Source organism: Cervus elaphus, chromosome 24 (genome assembly GCF_910594005.1).
Source record: "Cervus elaphus chromosome 24, mCerEla1.1, whole genome shotgun sequence".
Classification (NCBI taxonomy): Eukaryota; Metazoa; Chordata; class Mammalia; order Artiodactyla; family Cervidae; genus Cervus; species Cervus elaphus.
The window spans coordinates 62405504-62427143 of record NC_057838.1 but is presented as its reverse complement, the minus strand read 5'-3'; the positions used below and the strand labels follow the sequence as shown (position 1 = coordinate 62427143).

Sequence of the window (21640 nt, the reverse complement as noted above, 5' to 3'; positions counted from 1 at the left end):
CAGCCCTCACCTACCTCGTTGCAGGCCTCCTGGAACCTGCAGAGGTCGGAGCCCCTGACAGAGACACGAGTCTATCGTGGCACCCAAGACGCCTTGACTCAGAAGACAATCCAGTGACCAGGAGCCCCAGAGAATATCGTAGGCTACAGGGGTTCAGGGAGTCTAGAAACAACCGAGGAAAGGAACCCTAAGACCCACTCCGCCTGGAGTTCATGACATTGATGCCATCCTCTCCCAGTTCCTTTCAAAACAAACCAACAGGCACAGAGAAGTGTGAACACGCAGACTGCAGACGAGGCAGGTCTGTGTCGAGCCCACAGACCCCTCCACCCGGGGCTTCAGGCCCCCCCAGGCCCATCCTGGGTGGGACCTCACTTCCTTCACAGCAGCTTTGACCCCAGCCACCCAGCCCGCCCTGCAGTCCAGAGCCTTCCACGGGGCCAGAGGCTGCAGACCCCACCTCCCCCTGGCTCCTGCCAGGCATGGGCGCCACCGTCCAACAAAGGGAGGCTGGACCGAGCCCACATCTCAGACACCAGACAGTGTGTTATCCTTTAATGAAGAACCGGGTGAGTGGGGCCCCCATTCTCCTGCAGGCCCCCGCTGCAGCAGACACCGCTCACTCCTGGCGGCCTCGGTGGCAGGGTGGCCCTGAGGCAGCCAGCCCTGCTGAGGGGTGAGTCGGCGGTGGCCTCGAAAGGCTTTCGTCTCTCGGACCCAGGAACGTGGCAGCAGCAAGGCCGGAGGCGGCTGACGAGGTCAGGGCTGATGGAGCGGGAGGGCCGGAGGGGAAGTGGGGCCTCTCCTCCTCTCTCTCTGGATCTCCCTGGGACGGAGGCCAGCGCTCTCAACAGTCCAGTCTCTCCAGGGGCTGGAGGCCCTTCCGGCCCGGCCCTGGAAGCCCTGAGTCCCCGACTCCCTGCAGACTGACGTCACACAGGCCACAGCCCACAGGGTCGCCGGGCGCGGGCGGCCGAGCGGGCACCACGCCGCCAGCCTCAAGGCCCCCGGCCTGCGAGGTGAGTCCAGCGGGGCCCGGGCCAAAGCCACCAGGAGCCCGGAAGGCACCTTCCACTAACTCTGCTGCTCAGGCACTACGGGATCTAAGAAGGCGGTCTCTCCCGCGCGGTCCCGGGGCTGTCCAGGCGGGGCTGGGGCGCTGCTGGTCCGCGCTCTCACAGAGCCTACAGATCCGTGACCTTGTTTTCCACGGCCGCCGCGATCTGCTGGAGCCGATAGCCCAGCTGCATCTTCTGCGCCGTGCCGTCCTCCTCCAGGGCAGTGATGATCTGAAATGCAGAGACCAGCTCGACAGGGGGAGGCAGCCTCCTCAGCTGCTGCAGCAGGTGAGGGCAGGGGCCTGAGAAACCCTGGGCGCTGCCTCACTCACTTCCTCGGGGCCCGGCTGGAGGGAGGGCAGGGAAAATGACGGAAGCGTGGCTGCAGGGTTTTAAGGATTCCCGAGGTGGGCAATGCAGTGCCTGACTCAAGGCCAAACACTCAGGGCCGAGACGCATCGCCTCCCCTGGTAAAATCGTTCTCAGTGGAGGCCAGCCTCGCCCACCATGCTGGTTCTCCCCGACAAGGCCCCTGGAAGCCCAGCTCCACCCATCCTGGCTCCCCATCCACCAGCCAACTAGCAAATCTGAGTTCCCACGTGCCAGGCGTAGGGCAAGGAGCGGAGACGCGGTGGTGACGACAGATACGATCCCTGGTGTCGTGGGGCTCGTTGGAGGGGAGACAGCTACTGACCAAACACGGATGGGGTGGGCTGGCGGGGGCAGGGACAGGAGGGCTTGCTGGCCACGCCTCCATGGGGGGGGGCGGTCGTGACACAGGCCCGTCTCCCCCACACAAGGCCGCAGCCCTGGAAGTCACGCTTGCACACCACACCTTTGCTCACTGCCTGTCTCCACTCCAGGCCTGGGCCAGGAGGCAGGATCCTCATCTCTCAAGAGCAGCGAGGCCTAGCCCAGAATCCCCCCTAGAGCCCCCTCACTGGCTCCATCGTGCCCTCACCTGCCCCAGACCCTACGTCTGGACCCTCTTCTCTGCATGCACCTGCAGCCCAGACAGGCCCACGCCCACAGAGGTGGCCTACAGAGCACACGGCCACGTGAGGCCTCATGTAGGGGTCTGAGCGGGTACAAGTCAATCAGTTTTAGTCTCTCTGTTGTGTCCAACTTTTTGCAACCCCATGGACTGTAGCCCACCAAGCTCCTCTGTCTGAGGGATTCTGCAGGCAAGAATGCTGGAGCACGTAGCCATTCCCTTCTCCAAGGGATCTTCCCCACCCAGGGTTCAAACCCAGGTCTCCTGCATTGCAGGCAGATTCTTTACTGTCTGAGTCAGCAGGGAATCCTGAACTGAGTGAGTGGTCCATCAGTTGGATTTTTCAATCCTGCAGGGTATGTGAATTCACTTTATATTCATGGGGGAGTCGGGGAGAGGGACTGAGTCCGTGCAGGGTTGGGGCTGACGTGGCTGCAGTGTGTCCCACCCCAGCACGTCCTGCACACCATCTCCAGGCCCTGGAAGACCCCCAGCCACCCCCGCCACCAGGCCCAGGAGCCCTGCCAAGGGGCCCGGATGCGGAGGATGGTAGCAGGTAAGAGTCAGGCCGATACCAGGAAGCGCATGGCAAGAACAAACACTGCCCGAGCCCACTGCTCTGTGCCTGGGGGAGACACGGAGGCCCCACACTTGAGCCACAGAGCCAGTCACCCACTCACATCATTCTGAGCATGCCCAGGTTCTGCTCACCTGGTCGTAGTATTTGTTGATGTACTTGTAGAGCTCATGCAGGGCCACTCGGGCCCCCAGGTCTCCGGAGTAGTTCTAGGAGGAGGAGAGACAAGAGGTTTCAGGGCTCAGCAGTGCTGCTGGCCCCTAGAGGAGGCGCAGGACCCCAGGGACGGGGAGTGGGGAAGAGGGGGTCAGGACGTAGAGGAAGGAACAGAGCCTGGTATCGGGGAACCGGAGCCCCTCTCTCGATGAGGGGATGCCATGCTCAGCTGGGCACAGGATAGAACCAAAAAGGGCCTCCTTGGTGGAGAGACCCCGGCTCTGCAGTTCCACCAGGCCCTGGGGTCTCCACTGGGGCCCTGCATCTCTTTCCCTCCAGGCTCCAGCTGGGACCCTCTGCACCCCAGGGGACCACAGAGCCCAGCAGGATGGACGCTGCTCACAGCTGTGACCCAGCCCCGCTCTGCTCCGACCCCACTCGAGTCTGTCCTGAGGTCACACCTGGGGCCCTCCCTGGGGACCTCGCGGAGCCTCAGCCTCCTCTTCAGGACGATGGAGTCGATGTCTCCTAACTTGTAGAGCTCTTCTACGAGTGCAGTGAGGGGGAATCGAAGCACCCCACCCACAGCAACACCCCCAACTGTAGCTGCTATTGTTACTGTGGTTGTGATCTTCATCATCTTGGTTTCAGATTTAACATCCTTTATAAATTCCCCAGAGTACGTGTCTGGGGGCTCTTTTAGGAGTAGGTGGGGGCACGTCTACGCCCAGGAAGCAGAGCAATAGGATGTGGACAGGCTGGGCCAGACGGTCCTGAGGTTCGATCCCCGCCTCCTCACTGCCTGGGAACCGTGGTCCACAGACCCTGAAGGGCTGCAGACATCTTAACACCCAGCTGGGTCCAGTCAGGTGGTAGCTGCTGAGACAAGACCCTGCCGCTCTCTGATGAGATGCTGGGAGCCCTGGTATTTTACAGAGGCAGCGGGAACACTCTGGGGGCCCCAGGACTTCCCTGCAAGGGAGCAGGGTGAAGCAGGCAGGCCCCTTGGGGCAGAAGGCCTGTACTCAACCCAAGAAGCAGAAGGAGGGCCATACCCGAGACAGCTCGGCCAGGATGGAGTTCATTTCTTGATCACTGGCGGGGATGGTCTGTCTGATGTCTGCGTAGTACCTACCAGAGATTACCGGTCCAGAAGTCACTAGGGAAACAAACCCTTCCTCACCCCACCAGGCCCACCCGGGGGGCCTCCATTGTAAACACCCACCCATCCACCCACTGGTTATCTTCCAGACCCAACTCCTTTCCCTCGTACCTTTCCACCATCCGTTTGTACCGGGGAATATCGCGAGCATACAGAAGTTTGTTGATGGGGGAGTCCTGGGTGCCAGCAGGCGAGCAGCGAAAGCAAAGGATGAGAGCCCTGTTAGGGTGACCAGCTGTCCCACTGTTCCCAGCACTGCTTCAGTTTTAAAATTAAGTCCCCCGCCTCCCCTGGTGGTTCAGTGGTAAGGACTCCGCCTGCCAATGCAGGAGACACGGGTTCCATCCCTGATCTGGGAAGATCCCACGTGCCTCCGGGCAACGAAGCCCGTGCTCCACAAGAGAAGCCACCGCAACGAGAGGCCCACACGCTGCACCCCACTCGCTGCAACCAGGGAAAAGCCCGCACAGTGAGGAAGACCCAGCACAGCCGAAAATAAATAAATAAAATGAACACAAATTAAAAGAAAACTAAGTCTTGAATCACAGGAAACCTCCTCCGTCCCAGGCAAGCCAGACGGTTGGTCACCCCAGCTCCTTCCTTCCGTCACCCCTCCCCCGATGTCCCACCTCTGCCGTCATCACCTTGAGCTTCTCCCCCTCTCTCTCCAAGGTCATCTCAGCTCCACATGCCCCCACCCAGACCCGGCAGGGAACCGGCAAGTCGCATGGAGCCCTAACACTGCTTCTCCATGTGCTGTCCATTCTCCACGGACTCATTTTAAAACTCAGGAAACTAACCCGGAAATTTAATTATATTGCCCCAGACCATCTCACTTGTGCGTGGCTGAGCTGGGATTTGAAGCAGGTCTCTCTCTGACCAGGGCCCACAATCTAACAAGACCAGACACATCCTCTACCACCGCACTGGGCTCCAGTCCCAGTTCTGTCCCGGGGGCCGCGGACAGCATACTTCCGTTCTCGGGACCTGCTGCCTCATCCTACAGCTGCAGGGAGGGCAGGTCAAGACTGCACTGCCCGCTGAGAGCCAGGGTCTGAGACCAGATGCCTGCTTCTCAGCTGCTCTCCGCAGGGGGCCACTTGGCATCCTGGTTTGCACGATTCCTGACTCACCCAGGAAGCACCTGCAGGACTGCCAGGAAGCGGGGGCTGTGTGAAGATCAGACGTCAGAACCCGGACACCAGAGAGGACACAGCCTGGAGGGGACCCCTGGGTCCCGGTGTGGCCCTGTGGGTCTCAGCTCATCGTGGTCAGAGTGATGAGAGCTCACAGACCAAAAAATGGCTCCCAACAGACAACTCTACGGATTGGAGCCTTCCATCTCGTTTCTTCATTCAGGGCTAGAGACAGATCTCTCAAGAGGTCCCAGGCCAACTGCGGCCCAGGGGACCAGGCTAAGCAGAGTCCAATCACAGGCCTGAGGAGCCACGAGGGTCCTCCCCGCTGGGTACCTGTGCAGTCCCAGTGGGGACCCTGTATCAGTCACGGACTCTCTGGGTTCTGACAACTGTGACAACTTGTCTGCACCCTTTGTGGCCCCAGGCAGCCGTGGTCGCCTCCCGCTCCGTGCTTCCCGGCTCCCCTATCCGCACACCCCTGCTCACCTGGCCCTCCCCGGACTCTCCCCCTGGTACTGCCCTGGTTGGTGGAAACCTCCTCCGCTGCCCTTGGAATCCAGCACCCCAGGCAGCCTGGAGATGCTCGCGATTACAGAATCCACGTCTCCGCCTAGAAACCACCTGATGGCCCCTTCTCCAAGTCTGAGCTCACGACAGCCAGAGGCCCAGGGGTTGGAAGGCACCCCTCCTTCTTCCTCATCCCCCACATCCAACCCACAGCTCCTGCCCACCCTGTACCCTCTCGTTCCAACTTGAACACAGCCACTGCTCGTCCCAGGGACAGCACAGCTTCTGCTGGACGCCAGCTCCAGTCCGTCCACTGGCGACTACCAGAAGGCTCCGCCTAACTCTCAGGTCTGACCCCCCACCCCTGTCCCCAGGCCCTCAGTGGCTCCCCCTCACCCTCAGGGTGACCCTCGCCAAGTGGCCCTGGGCTCCTGCCACACCCACCAGCACCTGCTGCCTTGTCTTGACCTTGTGAATCAGCACACATGGCCCCGGCCCTCGCTACATCACAAGGCTGAGGCACGGCCACCTCCCAGGGAGCCCAGGGACAAAGCCCGGCCTGGAGCCGGGGTCAAAGGCCTCCCATATCCTCCTCCCTGACATCCTCCAGAAAGCCCAGAATCTGAGAGCGCGTACAGCACGGTCCATCCCCGGCCAGGCCGCCCCACCCCCCCATGCCCTCCTAGCCCACCCCGACCGGCTCACCCGGCCCAGCTTGTGGTCAGCCAGGGTGCAGGCGTCCATGAAGGTCTGGGCGATGACCAGGAGCACCGCATCCATGTTGTCGGATGTCTGCACGTCGAAGACAAACTGCGGGTTTTTGATTATGTTGATCCAGAACCTCAGGGGCAAGCTGCAAGGGGCGGGGTGGGGGGGAATGGGAGGGTGGCCGATGAGCAGCATGCCGGGAGGCAGGAGGGGACCCCACCCTGAGCAGGCCCACCCGGCCCGCCCCGCCCCCACCTGTTGGTCTTCCAGATGTGGACGGTGTCCTGGTCCGAGATGCCGTGCTGCTGGGCCTGCTCGTCCAGCAGGTCGAAGAAGTACTTTATGGCGAGCGGCACCGGGCGGCTGGTGCTGAGAATCACCTGGAACAGGTCATCCACGAACTTCTGCAGGGTCCCCTGTGGGGCGGGTCGGGGGACCACAGGAGGTGCGGTCAGCAGGGGACCTCGGCCCGGCCCGGCCTCAGCCGCCCGGTGACACCACGTGAGCCCCGCACAGCCCACCCCCATCCCACTGCCGGTCCCGTCCGCGCCCTGAGCGCCACCTTCATGGACAGCAGGCGTGTCAGGTAGATCTCCGGGATGGCCTTGGCCCGCTCCCGCTCCCCGCCCCGGAGGCTGCCCCTCCGAGGCCTGGGCGGCTCCGGCTCCTCGCTGGGCTTCACCAGGTGCCAGGGCCGGATGCCCCCCTCGTCCACATCCTCCAGCATCGGGGTCCCTGTGCCGAGACCTTACAGCTTGTCACCCCTTGTCTGTGCCCCCTGCCCTAGGCCCCCGGGGTCCTGCCAACACCCAGCACTGCGGGGGCACCAGCCCCCCATCGGGTGGAAGGGAAGTCCACCCTGAGACCCAGAGGACCTCCTCCCATTACTGGACACCGGGCAAACCAAGGGCAGAGGACTGTGATGCGGGGAGGCGGGGCCGGGGGATGGGTACTCACTCTCTCCTGGGACGTAATCCTGGCTTTCCCGGAGGACATGCTTGGTGAGGCAGGGTACCAGGGCTACAGTTGCTCCGTCGGGGACCTGCTGACCACAGTTGGTGACCCCGCCGCCAGCCCGCCCCACCGTGCTCCCCTCCCCCGCTCAGCTCCCGCCCCTCCCACCTTGTAATGCTGCAAAGTGTTCAGGCGCCTCCACAGACCCTGGATCTCAGAGGTCACGTCCTCGTCGGAAAGAATGAGATGCCCGGCCACCCCAGACCGCCACTCTGCAGGGACAAGGCAGGCTCGGTCCAGGGCTTTCAGAACACCCTCCCTGTAGTGGAAGCTGTCCCCTCTTCTGAGAGGCACTGGCCCCTCTGTGAGGAGCAACCTCACCCAACTTCTCGGAAGAGCAGAAACAGGGGTTCCTTACCAGGCAATAGGTCATCCCTGCAGAGATGCTGCAGAGTCACCCTCCCACCCCCGCCCCGGTGATAGAATGACCCTGCAGAGCGGATCGAGGGCCAGCCCTAGCCTTGGGGTACCCAGACCACCCTTCCCCTCCACCCTCACCAACATCCAGGGTGCGGGGATCTGGCCGCTGGGCAAGGGGCACTCCTTTATAAAGCTGATCCAGCATTTTCTCCTTGGCCTGGGAGATGGTGTCACAGTCCAGGACCTTCACGGGCACGCCCTGGGCTTCTCCCGCTCCATGCCCCACAGCCAACAGCGCGTTCAAGGTCTGTGCATGACACGTGGGAACAGTCAGGGCTCACGGCACACACAGGACGACCAAGATGTCAAGGCCAAGGACGGGGACAACCCGTGAGGAAGCCACTGCCTCTGACCGCTGGGCACCACACAGTCATCCACTCATGTCTCTTCACCTGCCTGCCTCCCCACAGACAGCGGCACCCTCCACCCTGCACTCAGCACGCTAGTGTCTGTTGCGTGAATGGCAGAAAAAAAATGGACAGCACCAGTCCCTCTGCACTCGGATCCCCAGGCTCCTCGGCTCAGCCGGTCAGGCCTAAGAAAACCTAAGAAAACTTGCATAAGTGGAGTCCCTGCCAGCTGGCCAGAGGAGCAGGTAGGAGGTGGAGTCTGAATGGGATTTTCCCCAAAGCAACTCCACACAGGGCCCGGAGGGGAAAGCAAACCCAGAGGGAAAGGATGGGCACGTCTGCCAGGGTGACTCCCAGCCTGATGGGCTCAACCGCACCCTTGGCTGAGACATGGGCTGGGCAGATACTCAGGCCCCGACACAGCAAGGACCTGGGCTGACGGCTCCCGAGACCCTGGTTGTGGGTACCCTGACTCCGTTCCAACCCTGGGGAACCTCTGAGCCCCGAATCTTCAAGGTCTGGCCCTTAAGCCTCTATCCTGTAGCCAGCCGGAAGTTAGGCTGGCTCCAATCAGATGCAGACAATCACACGTGGTCGCCCTGCTCATCCTCACGGGAGACTGACTCACCAGAAGGCACGCATGCGCACGCGCGTGCATGTACAAACACACACACACACACCCCACACTCTCTCTCTCACCAGGGGCCGGTACTCCACATCCTCTCGGAGCAGGCGGTTGTCATTCAGGGTGTATTTGGCTTTGCCGGTCACACTGTCTACTGGCCCTTTGTCCACTTGATGTTTAATTCCACGGAAAAGCATGTACAAAGGCTCCCCTACTGCGTCCTGGGGAAGCAGCAGGCAGTTAGGGTTCCCGGGGCGGATGACAAGCACGAGGGAGGGACAGGATGCAGGCCACAGAAGGCTAAAGGTGACGGGACGGGCTGGGCAGGGGCGTGCGGGTCAGAGTCCCGACCCTCCCTGGAGGGGACTCCCATCCGCCTCTGCCTCGCTCACCCTCACGAAAGTGTAGAGGCAGATGGACATCCAATTGGTGAGCAGCTTCTCCACTACAGTCTCTGTCCTGGGATGACAAGGAGGGGAAGGCAGTCAGCAGGTGGGAGAGGAGGCCCAGGGTTGTCTATTTGGCAGACCCCAGACCCGGAAGGCCTGACTCAGGTCTTGGCTCCCGCTGTCCCCGGCCGCCCGGCCCCATGGCTGCTGGCGGACACACGGACCTGCGCAGCATCAGCTTGGGATTCTTGGCCACGTACTGGGCCACCAGGTCACTGAGCAGGGTGCGTAGGATGTCGGTGAAGTACTCAAGCTTTCCATGCAGCGCCACGGTGAGCAGAGACGCCACGTAGGCGCGGTCCCGGGCTGAGAAAGTGCGCTGGCTCTCCAGGGTGTGGATGAACTGGCGCCAGGGAGAGGGGACAACGGGTGGGCAGGGAGGGCAGATTCAGAAACGGAGGGACTGAGAAGGGGCAGGACCGGAGGGCTTGGGGGCTCCCTCCCCACCCCTGGAGGGTCGGGATGGAGGGGCCAGAGGGGCTGGCACCTTGGTCAAGAAGAGCTTGCTGTTGAGCAGGTTGGACAGCTGCCCCAGCCCCTGCTCCACGGTGGGGCGCCTGCTCTCAGGCACGCCCAGGTCCCGATGCAAGGGTGACTCCTGGTGCCCAGGGAAGAAGACCCTCTCGGCATACACCTTGTAGTCGAGGAAGGGGATGCCGCTGCCCAGAAGGTCACTGGTGAGGTCGGTCATCTCGGTCATCAGGTCTGTGGGGCAGAAGAGGCAGGTGTGGGCGCAGATCCCAGGAGACGGGAGCAGGCTGGGCGCGGAGCCCTGGGGCGCGGGGCCTAGGCAGCCTCACCTGTGAACTCCTTCTTGCAGCGGTCCCGCACGCTGCTCTCCAGGTTCTCCAGTTGGATCTGCACTTTCTTATAGTCCCTCAGGGCCTGCTTGCTCTTCCTCCTGCTCAGCACCAAGGTCAAGGCAGGGAAGGCCAGGGGAGGCCTGACCCCTTGCAGGGTCCCACCAGGCCCGGGCCCACCCCAGTCTAACCCAACCACACCCAGCAAGCCAGGGTCTAGTTAGAATAATTCAGCCTGTCCCATCCCAGGCAAGTCACTCCCACCCGTGACCCAGCCGAACCCAGGGACCAGTAAACTGTAACAGGGCCAAATCTGGCCCCCTGGCCGGCTTTTGTAAATAAAGATTTGTTGGAACACAGCCACGCTCGTGTGTTTGTAGACTGTCTATAGCTGCTGCCAGGCTGGAATGGCAGAGCTGAGCCACTGCTTCTGAGACCGCCTGGCCCACAAAGCCCAGAACAGTCTCCTGCCCTTTCCAGGAGGCGTTTGCCACCTCCTAGACCCCTAGGAGGGGTCTAGAGAGGGTTTTGCCTAGAAAGGGGTCTAGTGTGCCCCTTCCCAATCCAACCACCCTGCTACCTGCCCAGCCAGCCACACCTGGCTATACTCACCTGTACATAAGGACAATGATGATGACACCCAGAGCCAGGAGAGAGGTGCCCACTCCCAAGCCCACCTGGGCTGCCATGGGAAAAGCCACGGGGCTCTCGCCATCATACTGCACGTGGCCCAGGGAGAAACGAAGGTTCCCCATCTGCACCTGCAAGGGGAGCCCCCTGTGAGCACGAGTTCAGCGCACGCCCAGGGCCCGCCCCAGCCCAGCGCTTTGCCCACTGACCGTGAACTCGGGCAGGGCGTCAGGCGCCTCCCAGAGGGCATGGTGCCGGGGGAGGGGCTGCTCCATGGGGGGTTCGCAGTACAGGTGGTGCCGGGTCAGCGTCTTCACCACGCACAGGCCATCCCCAATCATGGCCACCACCTCCTCCTTGGACATCGCGAGGTCCAGATTCTCCCCCTGGAACACGGGGTCACCGATCGATCACTCAGAACTCTTCCCTAAAGGGAGGAGCTGATGGTCACTCAGATCCTATCTCCCCGAATGCGGGAAGGACGGTCCCGAGACCCACCCGCAGGAGCAGGGTTCACGGTGTCTCGGCGCTTCTTGCCCTGCACATGGGGTGATAACCCCATGATGTTTTCCAAGCTGCCTCCTGACCTTTTCTGCCCCTCCCTAGCCTTCCTTCTTCCTGGAAAAGTCTTAAACTTTTCCAGAGCTAAAAATCTGGAGAATAGGACTTCCCTGGTGGTCCAGAGGATGGGAACCTGCCTGCCAATGCAGGAGACATGGATTTAATCCCTGGTCCAGGAAGATTCCACATGCAGCGGAGCAACTAAAGCCTGTGGACCACAACTACCAAACCCCTGTGCCCCAACTACTGGGGCCCACGTGCCATGCAACAGGGGCCCATGTGCTATGCAACAGGCGTGGGGGGAGCTTGTGATGAGAGGCCTGAACCCTGCAACCACAAAGAGTGGCCCCCACTATCTGCAACTGGGGGGAGCCTGCACAGAATATAGAAGACCCAGCACAGAAAACTGGTCAACCACTTGTAAAAGAATGAAACTGGAACACTTTCTAACACCATACACAAATATAAACTCAAAATGGATTAAAGATCTAAATGTAAGACCAGAAACTATTAAACTCCTAGAGGAGAACATAGGCAAAACACTCTCCGATATAAATCACAGCAGGATCCTCTATGACCCACCTCCCAGAATATTGGAAATAAAGGCAAAAATAAACAAATGGGACCTAATGAAACTTAAAAGCTTTTGCACAACAAAGGAAACTATAAGCAAGGTGAAAAGACAGCCTTCAGAATGGGAGAAAATAATAGCAAACGAAGCAACAAAGAATTAATCTCAACAATATACAAGCAACTCCTGAAGCTCAATTCCAGAAAAATAAATGACCCAATCAAAAAATGGGCCAAAGAACTAAACAGACATTTCTCCAAAGACATACAGATGGCTAACAAACACATGAAAAGATGCTCAACATCACTCATTATTAGAGAAATGCAAATCAAAACCACAATGAGGTACCATTTCACACCAGTCAGAATGGCTGCTATCCAAAAGTCCACAAGCAATAAATGCTGGAGAGGGTGTGGAGAAAAGGGAACCCTCTTACACTGTTGGTGGGAATGCAAACTAGTACAGCCACTATGGAGAACAGTGTGGAGATTCCTTAAAAAACTGGAAATAGAACTGCCATATGACCCAGCAAACCCACTGTGGGGCATACACACTGAGGAAACCAGAACTGAAAGAGACGTGTGCACCCCAATGTTCATCGCAGCACTGTTTATAATAGCCAGGACAGGGAAGCAACCTAGATGCCCATCAGCAGACAAATGGATAAGAAAGCTGTGGTACATACACACAATGGAATATTACTCAGCCATTAAAAAGAATACATCTGAATCAGTTCTAATGAGATGGATGAAACTGGAGCCCATTATACAGAGTGAAGTAAGCCAGAAAGATAAAAGACCAATACAGTATACTAATGCATATATATGGAATTTAGAAAGATGGTAACGATAACCCTATATGCAAAACAGAAAAAGAGACACAGATGTACAGAACAGACTTTTGGACTCTGTGGGAGAAGGCAAGGGTGGGATGATCTGAGAGAATAGCATTGAAACATGTATATTATCAACTGTGAAACAGATCACCAGTCCAGGTTTGATGCATGAGACAAGTGCTCAGGGCTGGTGCACTGGGGTGACCCAGAGGGATGGGATGGGGAGGGAGGTGGGAGGGGGGGTTCAGGATGGGGAACACATGTAAATCCATGACTGATTCACATCAATGTATGGCAAAAACCACTACAATATTGTAAAGTAATTAGCCTCCACTAATATAAATAAATAAATGAAAATAAAATAAAACAAAATATCATTCATGGAATGCCTTGAAAAAAAAAAAAAAGAAGACCCAGCACAATCAAAATAAATATAGGGACTTCCATGATGGTCCAGTGACTGAGATTCCATGCTCCCAATGCCAGGGGCCCGGGTTCCATCCCTGATCAGGGAACTAGATCCCACATACCACAACTAAGAATTCACATGTCGCAACTAAAGAATCTGAATGCTGCAACAAAGACTGAAGATCCTGCCATGCCGCAACTAAGACCAGGTGCAGTCAAATAATTCATAAATATTTTTTAAAAATAAATAAATATAAATGTTTTTAAAAAGGATGCAATGATCTGTGGGGGAAAAAAACAAAAGAGGAATCCACCTGCCAATGCAGGGGACATGAGTTCAATCCCTGGTCTGGAAAGATTCCACATGCCGTGGAGCAACTAAGCCCATGTGCCACAACTTCTGAGCCCATGAGACCCAGAGTCCGTGCTCTGCAACAAGAGAAGCTACCGCAATGAGAAGCCCACGGACTCCAACTAGAGTTGTTGCAACTAGAGAAATCCCAGGAAGCAACGAAGACCCAGCACAACCAAAAAAAAAAAAAAAACCACACATTTAAAAAGTCTGGAGAACATAAAGTTGGGCCCAAATCCTGCCCAGGGACCTAAAGAAGCAGAGCCCCTGCTGGCTCACTGGGTGGGCAATGATGGGCTGTCGACCTATGGCTTTTCAGGGTCCCCACCTACTGCATGTGTCAGAACAGGCACCAAGTATCTGTCTGCTCGAGACAGGCTGCCAAATGGCAATCAGCCCAGGCACCTGTTGTGTACCTGGCCGCCACAGCATGCGCCAAGCCATTTACATAATGTCATTTTAATGTCATTCAGACACCTGCCACCGAGCATGTCGGGACCCAGGCCACGGGACCCAAGCCCCGGCCAGGTGTGTCAACCCAGGCACCCCACCAGCAGCCCCCTCAGCAGCCGCCGGGTCCACGCCCCGGCCCCTGCTCTGCGGTTGTGCCGTCTCTGCCACACACAGCAGTACCGCCCAGCAAAGTGAAGGGTCTTGGAGCCCCACCCAGCCCCATCTGAAGCAGTACCTCCACAGACAGCACACTCCCAGGCTTGTGCCGGAACGGTGCGCTGGGGTCCTCGGGGTTGAGGGGCTGCAGGGTGGGGTCGGCCTCATAGGAGAAGGGTGTGGGGTTCAGGGTCGCAAAGTCAAAGACCAGGTTGTCAAGGATAAATTCCACACGAACCCAGGGCTCCTCGGGCAGGCCTGGGAGGGCCGGTGTGCGGCACGTGATGAGCTGGGAGGAGTTCACATGGCAAGGCTCCTCAAACTAGGGCAGAGGGAGGAAGGATATGTGCTGAGGGCACACGCGAGGGGGGCCAGCAAAGGGGGGGCCACAGCCTCCACTGGTACCCGCCCCCCACAGCCATCCGGGGCTGAGCTGGGTGATGGCGAGCCCGGTGCAGGCGGGAGACGCCCATGGAGGTCTTACATGAAGGCCGCCACAGGAGACGCCGGGGGAGCACGCTGTCTCTGGGACCACTCGACGCCTCCGCTCAAGCCCCGGGCCCGGCCTTGATGCTCTTGTGGCCACGGTCACGCGGATTCTTGGTGTCTGTACCACATCTAAATTCTGGCCACAGACCCGGATCTCACGGCCTCCACTGAAAACACAGCCCAGGAACCACTCATGGCTCATGTGAGCCTCGGGCGCAGCCAAGGCCCCGATGTTAGGTCAGCCCCAACCCAAACCCAAAGAAGGGAGTGACCAAGGACCAGATGGTTGGATGGCACCACCAACCCAGTGGACATGAGTTCGAGCAAGCTCTGAGAGATGGCGAAGGACAGGGAAGCCTGGCGTGCTGCAGTCCATAGGGTTGCAAAGAGTCCGACACAACTAAGCAACTGAACGATACACCCAAAGCCCCATGACCCCTCTCCCTACCAGCACCAGGGGAGATGAAGCCCGTACTAGAGCCCTGCAAAGCCCCGAGGACTGGAGCTGCAAAGACCTCGCTGTCACATGCTATGCAGCCGTGCCCTTGGCCCAGCACCTGAGGAAGCTCTTGGTGGGACTGGCAGACGTGACATTGGGGTCCGACGTGTACTCGAACTGGCTGTGCTGAAGCCTCCGCTCGGCGGCCCCAAACCACACAGCCACGGGGAGCGTGGCAGGCGTGGGGTGTGGGCTGGTCTCACATCGCAGCTGCTCGGGCTGCTGCTCCAGCAGCCTGGGGAAGGGAGGGGGCAGGGGTAAGCAGGCCGGGCCAAAGCGGGCACCGGAGTGGGGTGGGGGATTGCAGGACAGACCCGCTTGGGCCTCAGCTCACTCCCCTTCGGAGCTGACTGCCGTCTCCATGGGTGACTCTGGAGACTGCACACCACCACCCCCTGCCCCCCAGCAAGGCTGCATCAGGAGGGGCTGGCTGCCTCCTGACTCAGTCCCGGTCCCCCTTTTTCCTCTCCCCAGCAGGCCACCCCCTCCATCTTCTCCCCGGGGCACAAGGACGGTTGCAGGATGAGGAACCGGCCCTCACAGGTGACAAGGCTGGTCGCCCACCACCACTCGGATGTCCTCCAGCCGCCCGGTCAGAAGCTTGGAGCCGTGCAGGGTGAGGCTGGTGCCCCCAGCTCTGGGCCCTCGGGCCGGGAAGACGGACTGCACCTTGGGGTCCTGTGGGAAGGGGAAAGGGAGAGACAGTCAGGCCAGAGGCCAGAAACGGGGAGGCAGAGGGAGCCGGACATAGACCAGAAGGCCATGGGGTGGGGCGCCCCAGGAAGGCAAACCAGGCGGCAGGGAGGAGCCACGTGAAGGGGTGGCCTGTCAGCAGCGAGTGGGTGGGGACTGGGCAGCCGGGCACCTGGTAGGCAAAGTCGTGCTCTGAGACACCGCGTCCTCTTCCTGGTACCTCCACCGTCACAGCACCTGCCACCTCCTCCCTGCTGGCCCCGGTGATACACACGAGGCTGTGGGCACAGGGCAAGCTGAGGTGTTGGGCCACACTGAGGACCCCTCAAGCCGACCCGGCTGCCCCCTCCCTGCCCCACTACATCAGGTGGTCCCCCTGCTCCCGATACTGACAGATTCTTCTCCTGGTTTGGAACAAATTCCTTAACAGCTTGCCAGGAGGCTCTGCCATTAAATCTGAGAATTAATATTCATGGTTCGATCCTTCAAGTTCAACCCCAGACCCCTCTGAGGAGGAGAATTTCTCTTTCCGTGGGGCACAGATTTACCAAGGGACCCTGTAATGCTGGGGGCAGGGGTGAGCTGAGCGTTGAGCGGGCCTGACTGGCGGCCTTCACCGCGGGACACAGCATCAGTTACAAGGTGGTGATACCTTCGGACTTCACTGGTGGTCGAGAGGTAAAAAATCTGTCTTGCAACGGAGGGGATGCCGGTTCAATCCCTGGTTGGGGAACTGAGATCTCACAGGTCTCAGAGCAACTAAACTCGTGCAATGCAACTTCTGAGCCTGCACACCACAACTAAAGAGTCCAAGAGTCCATGAACCACAATGGAAGATTCCAAACACAGCTAAATAAGTGTGTGTGTGTGTGTGTGTGTGTGGGAGTGTTAGTCATTCAGTCATGGCCAACTCTTTGCAACCCCATGGACCATAGCCCACCAGGCTCCTCTGACCATGGAATTCTCTAGGCAAGAACACTGGAGTGGGTTGCCATGATCCTCCTCCAGGGGATCTTCCAAACCCAGGGCTCGAACCCACAGTTCCAGCATTGCAGGCAGATTCTTTACCATCTGAGCCACTAGGGAAGCCTGTAATATGTATGTATATATATATATATATATATATATATATATATATATACACATATATTTAAAAAAAAAACAAAAAACACCAAGGTGATATAAACTTGACTCCCCCCTAAAAAACTTCCGAATGCCTCTAGTCAGGTCTGGGGTTGGACGTGAAGGGAAAGTGAACAATCTAAGAAATGTAAGTTCTCAGCCAGGAAACAGAAGTAATTGGGCCCAATTACTCTCCAGAATGTGAAGCCTGCAGTGGCTGGACTCTGACATCATCACGGTCACTGCAAACACCCCCAGGGAACAAAACAACTGAAGTGTGAACTCCCCAGGAGAGGCTGGAATGCATTTTGATCACTTTGTACATCAGTTCAGAAACGACTTTAGTCTCGTGGTCCTAGGATCATTAACAGTCACCCCAAGCTGTTAGTCATGGTACATTTAGTACGTTCCGGTGGCAAGGACAAGCTCTAGGAAAGTCTTGTTGAAAATCAGACCACGGGGCCTACAGATGCAGACCTCTGCAGGAAGTGGGGGAGGTGGTCTGAGGATCTGCCCTGGGGGTTTTGGACCCACTCGCCAGGAAACCCTGACATCCGGTGGGCTGGGGACCTGCGGCTTAGAGATGTCTCCTTGGCCTCGTTCTGGGTACCTCTGGGACCCTGTAACTACCAGCCTGTAAGCCACAAGCTCCGGGAAGGTGGCAGGGGTCCTGGAGCCCGGCACTCAGAAGATGTGTCACAAGTCAACCTTCCCACTGAGGAGCCCGCCCGGGGCAGTGCTTGGGGAAGAAGAGCCAGAGGGCGGGAAGGTCAGCCCCGGAGCAGAGCTGTCTGGGATCCGAGGCGCCTGCTGCCACAGCTATGTCCATAGTCACTTGGAAAGCCAGCTAAGAACACCGAGGCTGAGCCGGGAAGCAGAGCCGCCTGTCAGCTCTGGGCAGGGACTGGGCTGCAGGCCAGGAGGCTGCAGGTTCGTGCGCCAAGCCGAGGCCTCCACAGCAACCCCAGCCCTGAGACACTGTGAGCACAGCCAAGGGAAGCGGGGAGCAGGGAGGGCAGACGCGCTGCGGGTGGACGGCGCGCAGCCGGAAAGCCAGCCGTGGCGCCCACGGGGTGCCCCCTGCCCCTCTTGGTGCAGCCCGCTCACCTGCTGGACACCTCGTACTCCTGGGCGTCCACAGCACAGGGCACTCCAGCCACTCTGACCGTGTCCTGCACGTCCAGCACGTGCTGGCCCAGGTTGGAGCCCCTGATGGTGACCCGGGTGCCGCCGTCGACAGGCCCAGTCAGTGGCTCCACCTGTTCCAGGACAGGGACTGGTCACCTCCACGCACCTGGTGACCCCTGGCAGCCTGGAGAGATAGCCCCAGCCTCTCCCACCTTTCCGCCCCCTGAACCCACAGCAGCCCCACCCCCTTGAAGGGATGCACCGGTATGTCAACTCACCGAGTGGATGACGGGTGCTGGGCACTGGGTGACCACAGCCTCGGCCTTGCCACAGGCCTCCCGGGCCATGCACTGGGGACGCTCCCCCTTGCACCACACGCAGCCGTACTGGGGCAGGGCGGTTTGGCAGCGGCTGCAGTCCTCGTGGCCCACGGAACAGTCATAAAGCACCACTGCGGGGTGGAGAGACGAGAGTGACAGGCAGGCCGGGAACAGCCCTGTTGCCTCCAGCCGGCCCCCGCAGCCCCAGGTGTCTCACCGTGCAGCCCGTCCACGGTGTCCACGCGCAGACGGCCGGCCCGGCGCAGGAAGAGCCCCACGCGGAGCTCTGGCTGCAGAGCCTCGTAGCTGAGCTGGAGAAACGGGAGTGGGGTCAGAGCCCGGGGTCAGGGGAGCCACCGGGCCCGAGGAGAGGGTGGCCAGAGAAAGGACCAAAGTGTGTGTTCCCTTTGTGGGAACACGAAGGCGGAAGTCAGAGGCGGGGTACAGGATCCCCTGGGGCACAGGGTCAGAGAGCAGAGCTGGGGTACCAGGACTCCCTCGGGGTCACGTGGTCAGAGTGGGCTGGGGTGAGCGTGGTGCAGCCAGCGAGCTCAGTAGCCGGCCTGTGGCCCGCGTGCCCTTGCCCACCCAGGACTCGGGGTATGCACCTGGTGAGGCTGGCACATGACGTGGCACCGGGTATCTGGAGGCGGCTCACACTCGACCCGGGCCTCCACCACCACCTCCCGGCCCTCCAGCTCCATCACACACTCGTGGTCTCCCGGGCTGTCCTGGGGGCAGAGGACACGGCGGCGGGGGCAGCCTCAGGAGCTGGGCCTGGTGAGCCCCGCAGGGCCCCCAGCACGGTCCCTGGGCTGGGATCGAGACTTGAGGTCACGCCTCCCCCTCCTCCCCGGGACTTGTGTTCAGTTCGCCGACAGCCAAGGCGGCCACTGCTTCCTTCTCTGGCGGCTCAGACGGTAAAGAATCTGCCTGCACTCCCGCCACGGCAGCCACTGAAGGACAACAGCCACGGCTCTGCGCTACCCCGTGGCCGTGGGCCGTCAACAAGGGCCACAAGGCGGCCAATGACGTGAGCGAGCCGAGGCACGCTGCTGCCACCGCACGCGCCTCAACAAACACACCCAGTTCACGCGGGACACAGCCCGGGAGGCATGCGGCTGTGCCCCTTATGAGCAGCGGGCCAGGGAGCTGCTCACGGTCTCCAAGGACAAGCGGGCCCTCAAGTTGATCAAGAAAAGGGTGGGGACATGCATCCATGCTACGATGAAGAGAGGGGCTGAGCAACGTCCCAGCCGCGATGAGGATAGCGGCAGCCAGGAAGGACTGAGCCCTGCCTCTCTGTGCGCAGTAAACCGTTCCAAAATAAAAAAAGGATCTGACTGCAACAGCGTAGACCTGGGTTCGATCCCTGGGTGGGGAAGATCCCCTGGAGGATGAAATGACAACCCACTCCCGTATTCTCGCCTGGGAAATGCCATGGACAGAGGAGGGTGGAGGGATGCAGTCCACAGGGTTGCAAAGAGTTGGACACGACGGAGCAACTCACACACACACACACAGGAGGCCATGGCGACACCTGCACACGGGCCACACACACCTGAAAGAGGCGGAGGTTCCGGCCCAGCAGTCGCACTTCTCGCTGCACGTGGACCGGCATCAGGCTGGAGCCCTGCACGCTCTCCACACAAGGGCAGGAGGCTGCCCCCCAGGTCACTTCCTCCTGCGGCCCCAAGCACAAGGCGGTCTATGGCGCCCACCCGCCGTCACAGCACCCCCTCCCCAGGCAGAACCCCGGGGAACCCGGGCCAGCGCGAGGCGGCGGACCCCACCCTCCGCCCCATCCCTGGCCGGCAGAATCACGAGGTGGGCCCCCATCCCCTCCCCTGAGGCCTCCTTCCCGGGCCGGGTCTCACCAGCTCCCAGAGCCCAGGGGAGTCGTACTGGTAGTCAAGGCTGGACGGGAGGATGAGCGGGGCAGGAGGGCCCTCGTGCTCAGCAGAGTCTCCATCACCTGAGAGGAGGCTGGAAGTGGAGAAGGCGGGCATATCACCCCCCGTCCACTCGTCCGCCTCGGGCAGCTCGCCGCCTTCTCTCATGAGCCAGTCCAGAGCGGGCTTCGTGGAGCCAGCGGCCCCTGGGAAAGTGGTGGCGGGGGCAGAGCCGGGGGGGTGGTCCCAGGGGCCCGTCGAGGGGAGGGCCTCGGGGCCAGGCTCCGCGAGGGCAGGGGGCAGGGCCGCTGCCTCAGAGGGTGGTGGGTGCGAGGCCGGCAGGTCCTCGGGGGTGGCCAGGGGTCCTAAGGCCGAGGGAGCGGGCACGGTGGATCCAGGCGTGCTCTGGGGGCTGGATGGGGCAGGAGGAGGGTCCCCGGGGAGAGGCGACTCCATGGGAGCCGAGGCAGGGGTGGGGCCGGTTCCTGCCCATGGCCCCCAGGGGCTGAGCGGGGAAGGCCTGGCCCCGGGGGGGACATCAGAGGCTACGGAAGGAGTGTCCACAGGCAAGGTGTCAGGGGCAGGGGTGACCATGGCCTGGGGGGCTGTGGGTGGGAAGGAGAAGGAGGTGGGTGCATCTCGGGCAGGAGGGGCCGGGGAGAGAAGCGGGCCCTGGACAGGGAGGCAGAGAGGGACAGGAAGGGACAGGAAGGGCCACTCAGCAGGCAGGCGCGGGAGCAGGCAGCAGGCAGGCAAAGGGTGTGTTAAGAGGAAAGGAGACCAAGGAGAAGAGAGACAAAAACAGCCCATTAATTCTCCAGAGGGGATGGGAGGGGGCGGGGGCAGGCTCTGGGGGTGTCTGTGCCGAGGTGGGGCGCGAGGCCCAGACCTCTCCTGCCTCTTAGCCGCTAACGGCCTCTCCCGAAACGGGTGGGATGCTGACAGCCATCCTCCGGGGAGCACCACACAGCCGCTCAGGTGCTCATAACGGAGCACCTGGGGCAGGCAGACACACAGGGAAACCCTCACGACGGGGACCCCCATGCCCCGCCCCACCCCCACCCCCGCACCCAGCACGGCGATGGGCTCACCTGTCTGCCGACCACCATGGGCCCAGCATCACACGAGGCCTTGTGCGTGCAGAGGTGCTGCCAGACACACCAGTTACACCCCCAGTGGCTGCTCACGCAGGCCTGGCACCTGAACAGAGCACAGCCATGGGGGCGCGGGGGCGCCACGGGGCGGCCCAGGGTCGGGGGGAGGCTGGGGGTCGGGCTGAGGGACTCACGGTGCCGACGGGCGGAGCAAGGTGATGGCCACGCAGTCGTAGAAGGAGAGGGCAGCCTCGGCGATCACGACGGCGCCAAACCTAAGCTCCATGCTCACGGACACGTGGTCTGCAGAGAGGGGAGCGGCTGGGCTGAGGGCGGGCGAGGGGCACCCGGACCCCAAGACCACACCAGGTTTGGGATCAGCACTCCAAAGGGGCACCCAGGATCGGGAACACAGTCCACAGGGTAGGAAAGAGGGACTTGAGGGGACCCGGGAGCAGACGGAGGACGCAGAGAAAGG

At 60.4% G+C, this 21640-nt stretch overlaps 1 protein-coding gene and 1 pseudogene across 10 annotated transcripts in view; one reads left to right on the top strand and one right to left on the bottom strand.

Moving 5' to 3' along the window:
• Positions 1 to 540: 540 nt before the first annotated feature.
• The window catches only part of PLXNB1 (plexin B1), a 30104-nt gene continuing 9004 nt past the window's right edge, over positions 541 to 21640 (bottom strand). For 9 of the 10 annotated variants that reach the window (XM_043885708.1, XM_043885710.1, XM_043885711.1 and 6 more), the window contains 30 exons: positions 21357 to 21465; positions 21160 to 21268; positions 20054 to 20740; positions 19738 to 19860; positions 18785 to 18907; positions 18394 to 18487; positions 18135 to 18307; positions 17836 to 17987; positions 15779 to 15884; positions 15455 to 15591; positions 14972 to 15148; positions 14410 to 14581; positions 14005 to 14247; positions 10799 to 10975; positions 10572 to 10720; positions 9960 to 10060; positions 9647 to 9864; positions 9324 to 9502; positions 9103 to 9169; positions 8785 to 8931; positions 7814 to 7982; positions 7424 to 7527; positions 7259 to 7343; positions 6864 to 7048; positions 6557 to 6717; positions 6299 to 6446; positions 4059 to 4123; positions 3841 to 3916; positions 2764 to 2838; positions 541 to 1289 (listed from right to left, as the gene is read on the bottom strand). In XM_043885708.1, the coding sequence (XP_043741643.1) occupies positions 1185 to 1289; positions 2764 to 2838; positions 3841 to 3916; positions 4059 to 4123; positions 6299 to 6446; positions 6557 to 6717; positions 6864 to 7048; positions 7259 to 7343; positions 7424 to 7527; positions 7814 to 7982; positions 8785 to 8931; positions 9103 to 9169; positions 9324 to 9502; positions 9647 to 9864; positions 9960 to 10060; positions 10572 to 10720; positions 10799 to 10975; positions 14005 to 14247; positions 14410 to 14581; positions 14972 to 15148; positions 15455 to 15591; positions 15779 to 15884; positions 17836 to 17987; positions 18135 to 18307; positions 18394 to 18487; positions 18785 to 18907; positions 19738 to 19860; positions 20054 to 20740; positions 21160 to 21268; positions 21357 to 21465 (4616 nt within the window). In that variant the 3' untranslated portion in view covers positions 541 to 1184. The remainder of the gene's footprint in view (positions 1290 to 2763; positions 2839 to 3840; positions 3917 to 4058; positions 4124 to 6298; positions 6447 to 6556; positions 6718 to 6863; positions 7049 to 7258; positions 7344 to 7423; positions 7528 to 7813; positions 7983 to 8784; positions 8932 to 9102; positions 9170 to 9323; positions 9503 to 9646; positions 9865 to 9959; positions 10061 to 10571; positions 10721 to 10798; positions 10976 to 14004; positions 14248 to 14409; positions 14582 to 14971; positions 15149 to 15454; positions 15592 to 15778; positions 15885 to 17835; positions 17988 to 18134; positions 18308 to 18393; positions 18488 to 18784; positions 18908 to 19737; positions 19861 to 20053; positions 20741 to 21159; positions 21269 to 21356; positions 21466 to 21640) is intronic. The other variant, XM_043885715.1, reaches the window with a different exon arrangement.
• LOC122683194 lies at positions 19143 to 19467 on the top strand (annotated as a pseudogene).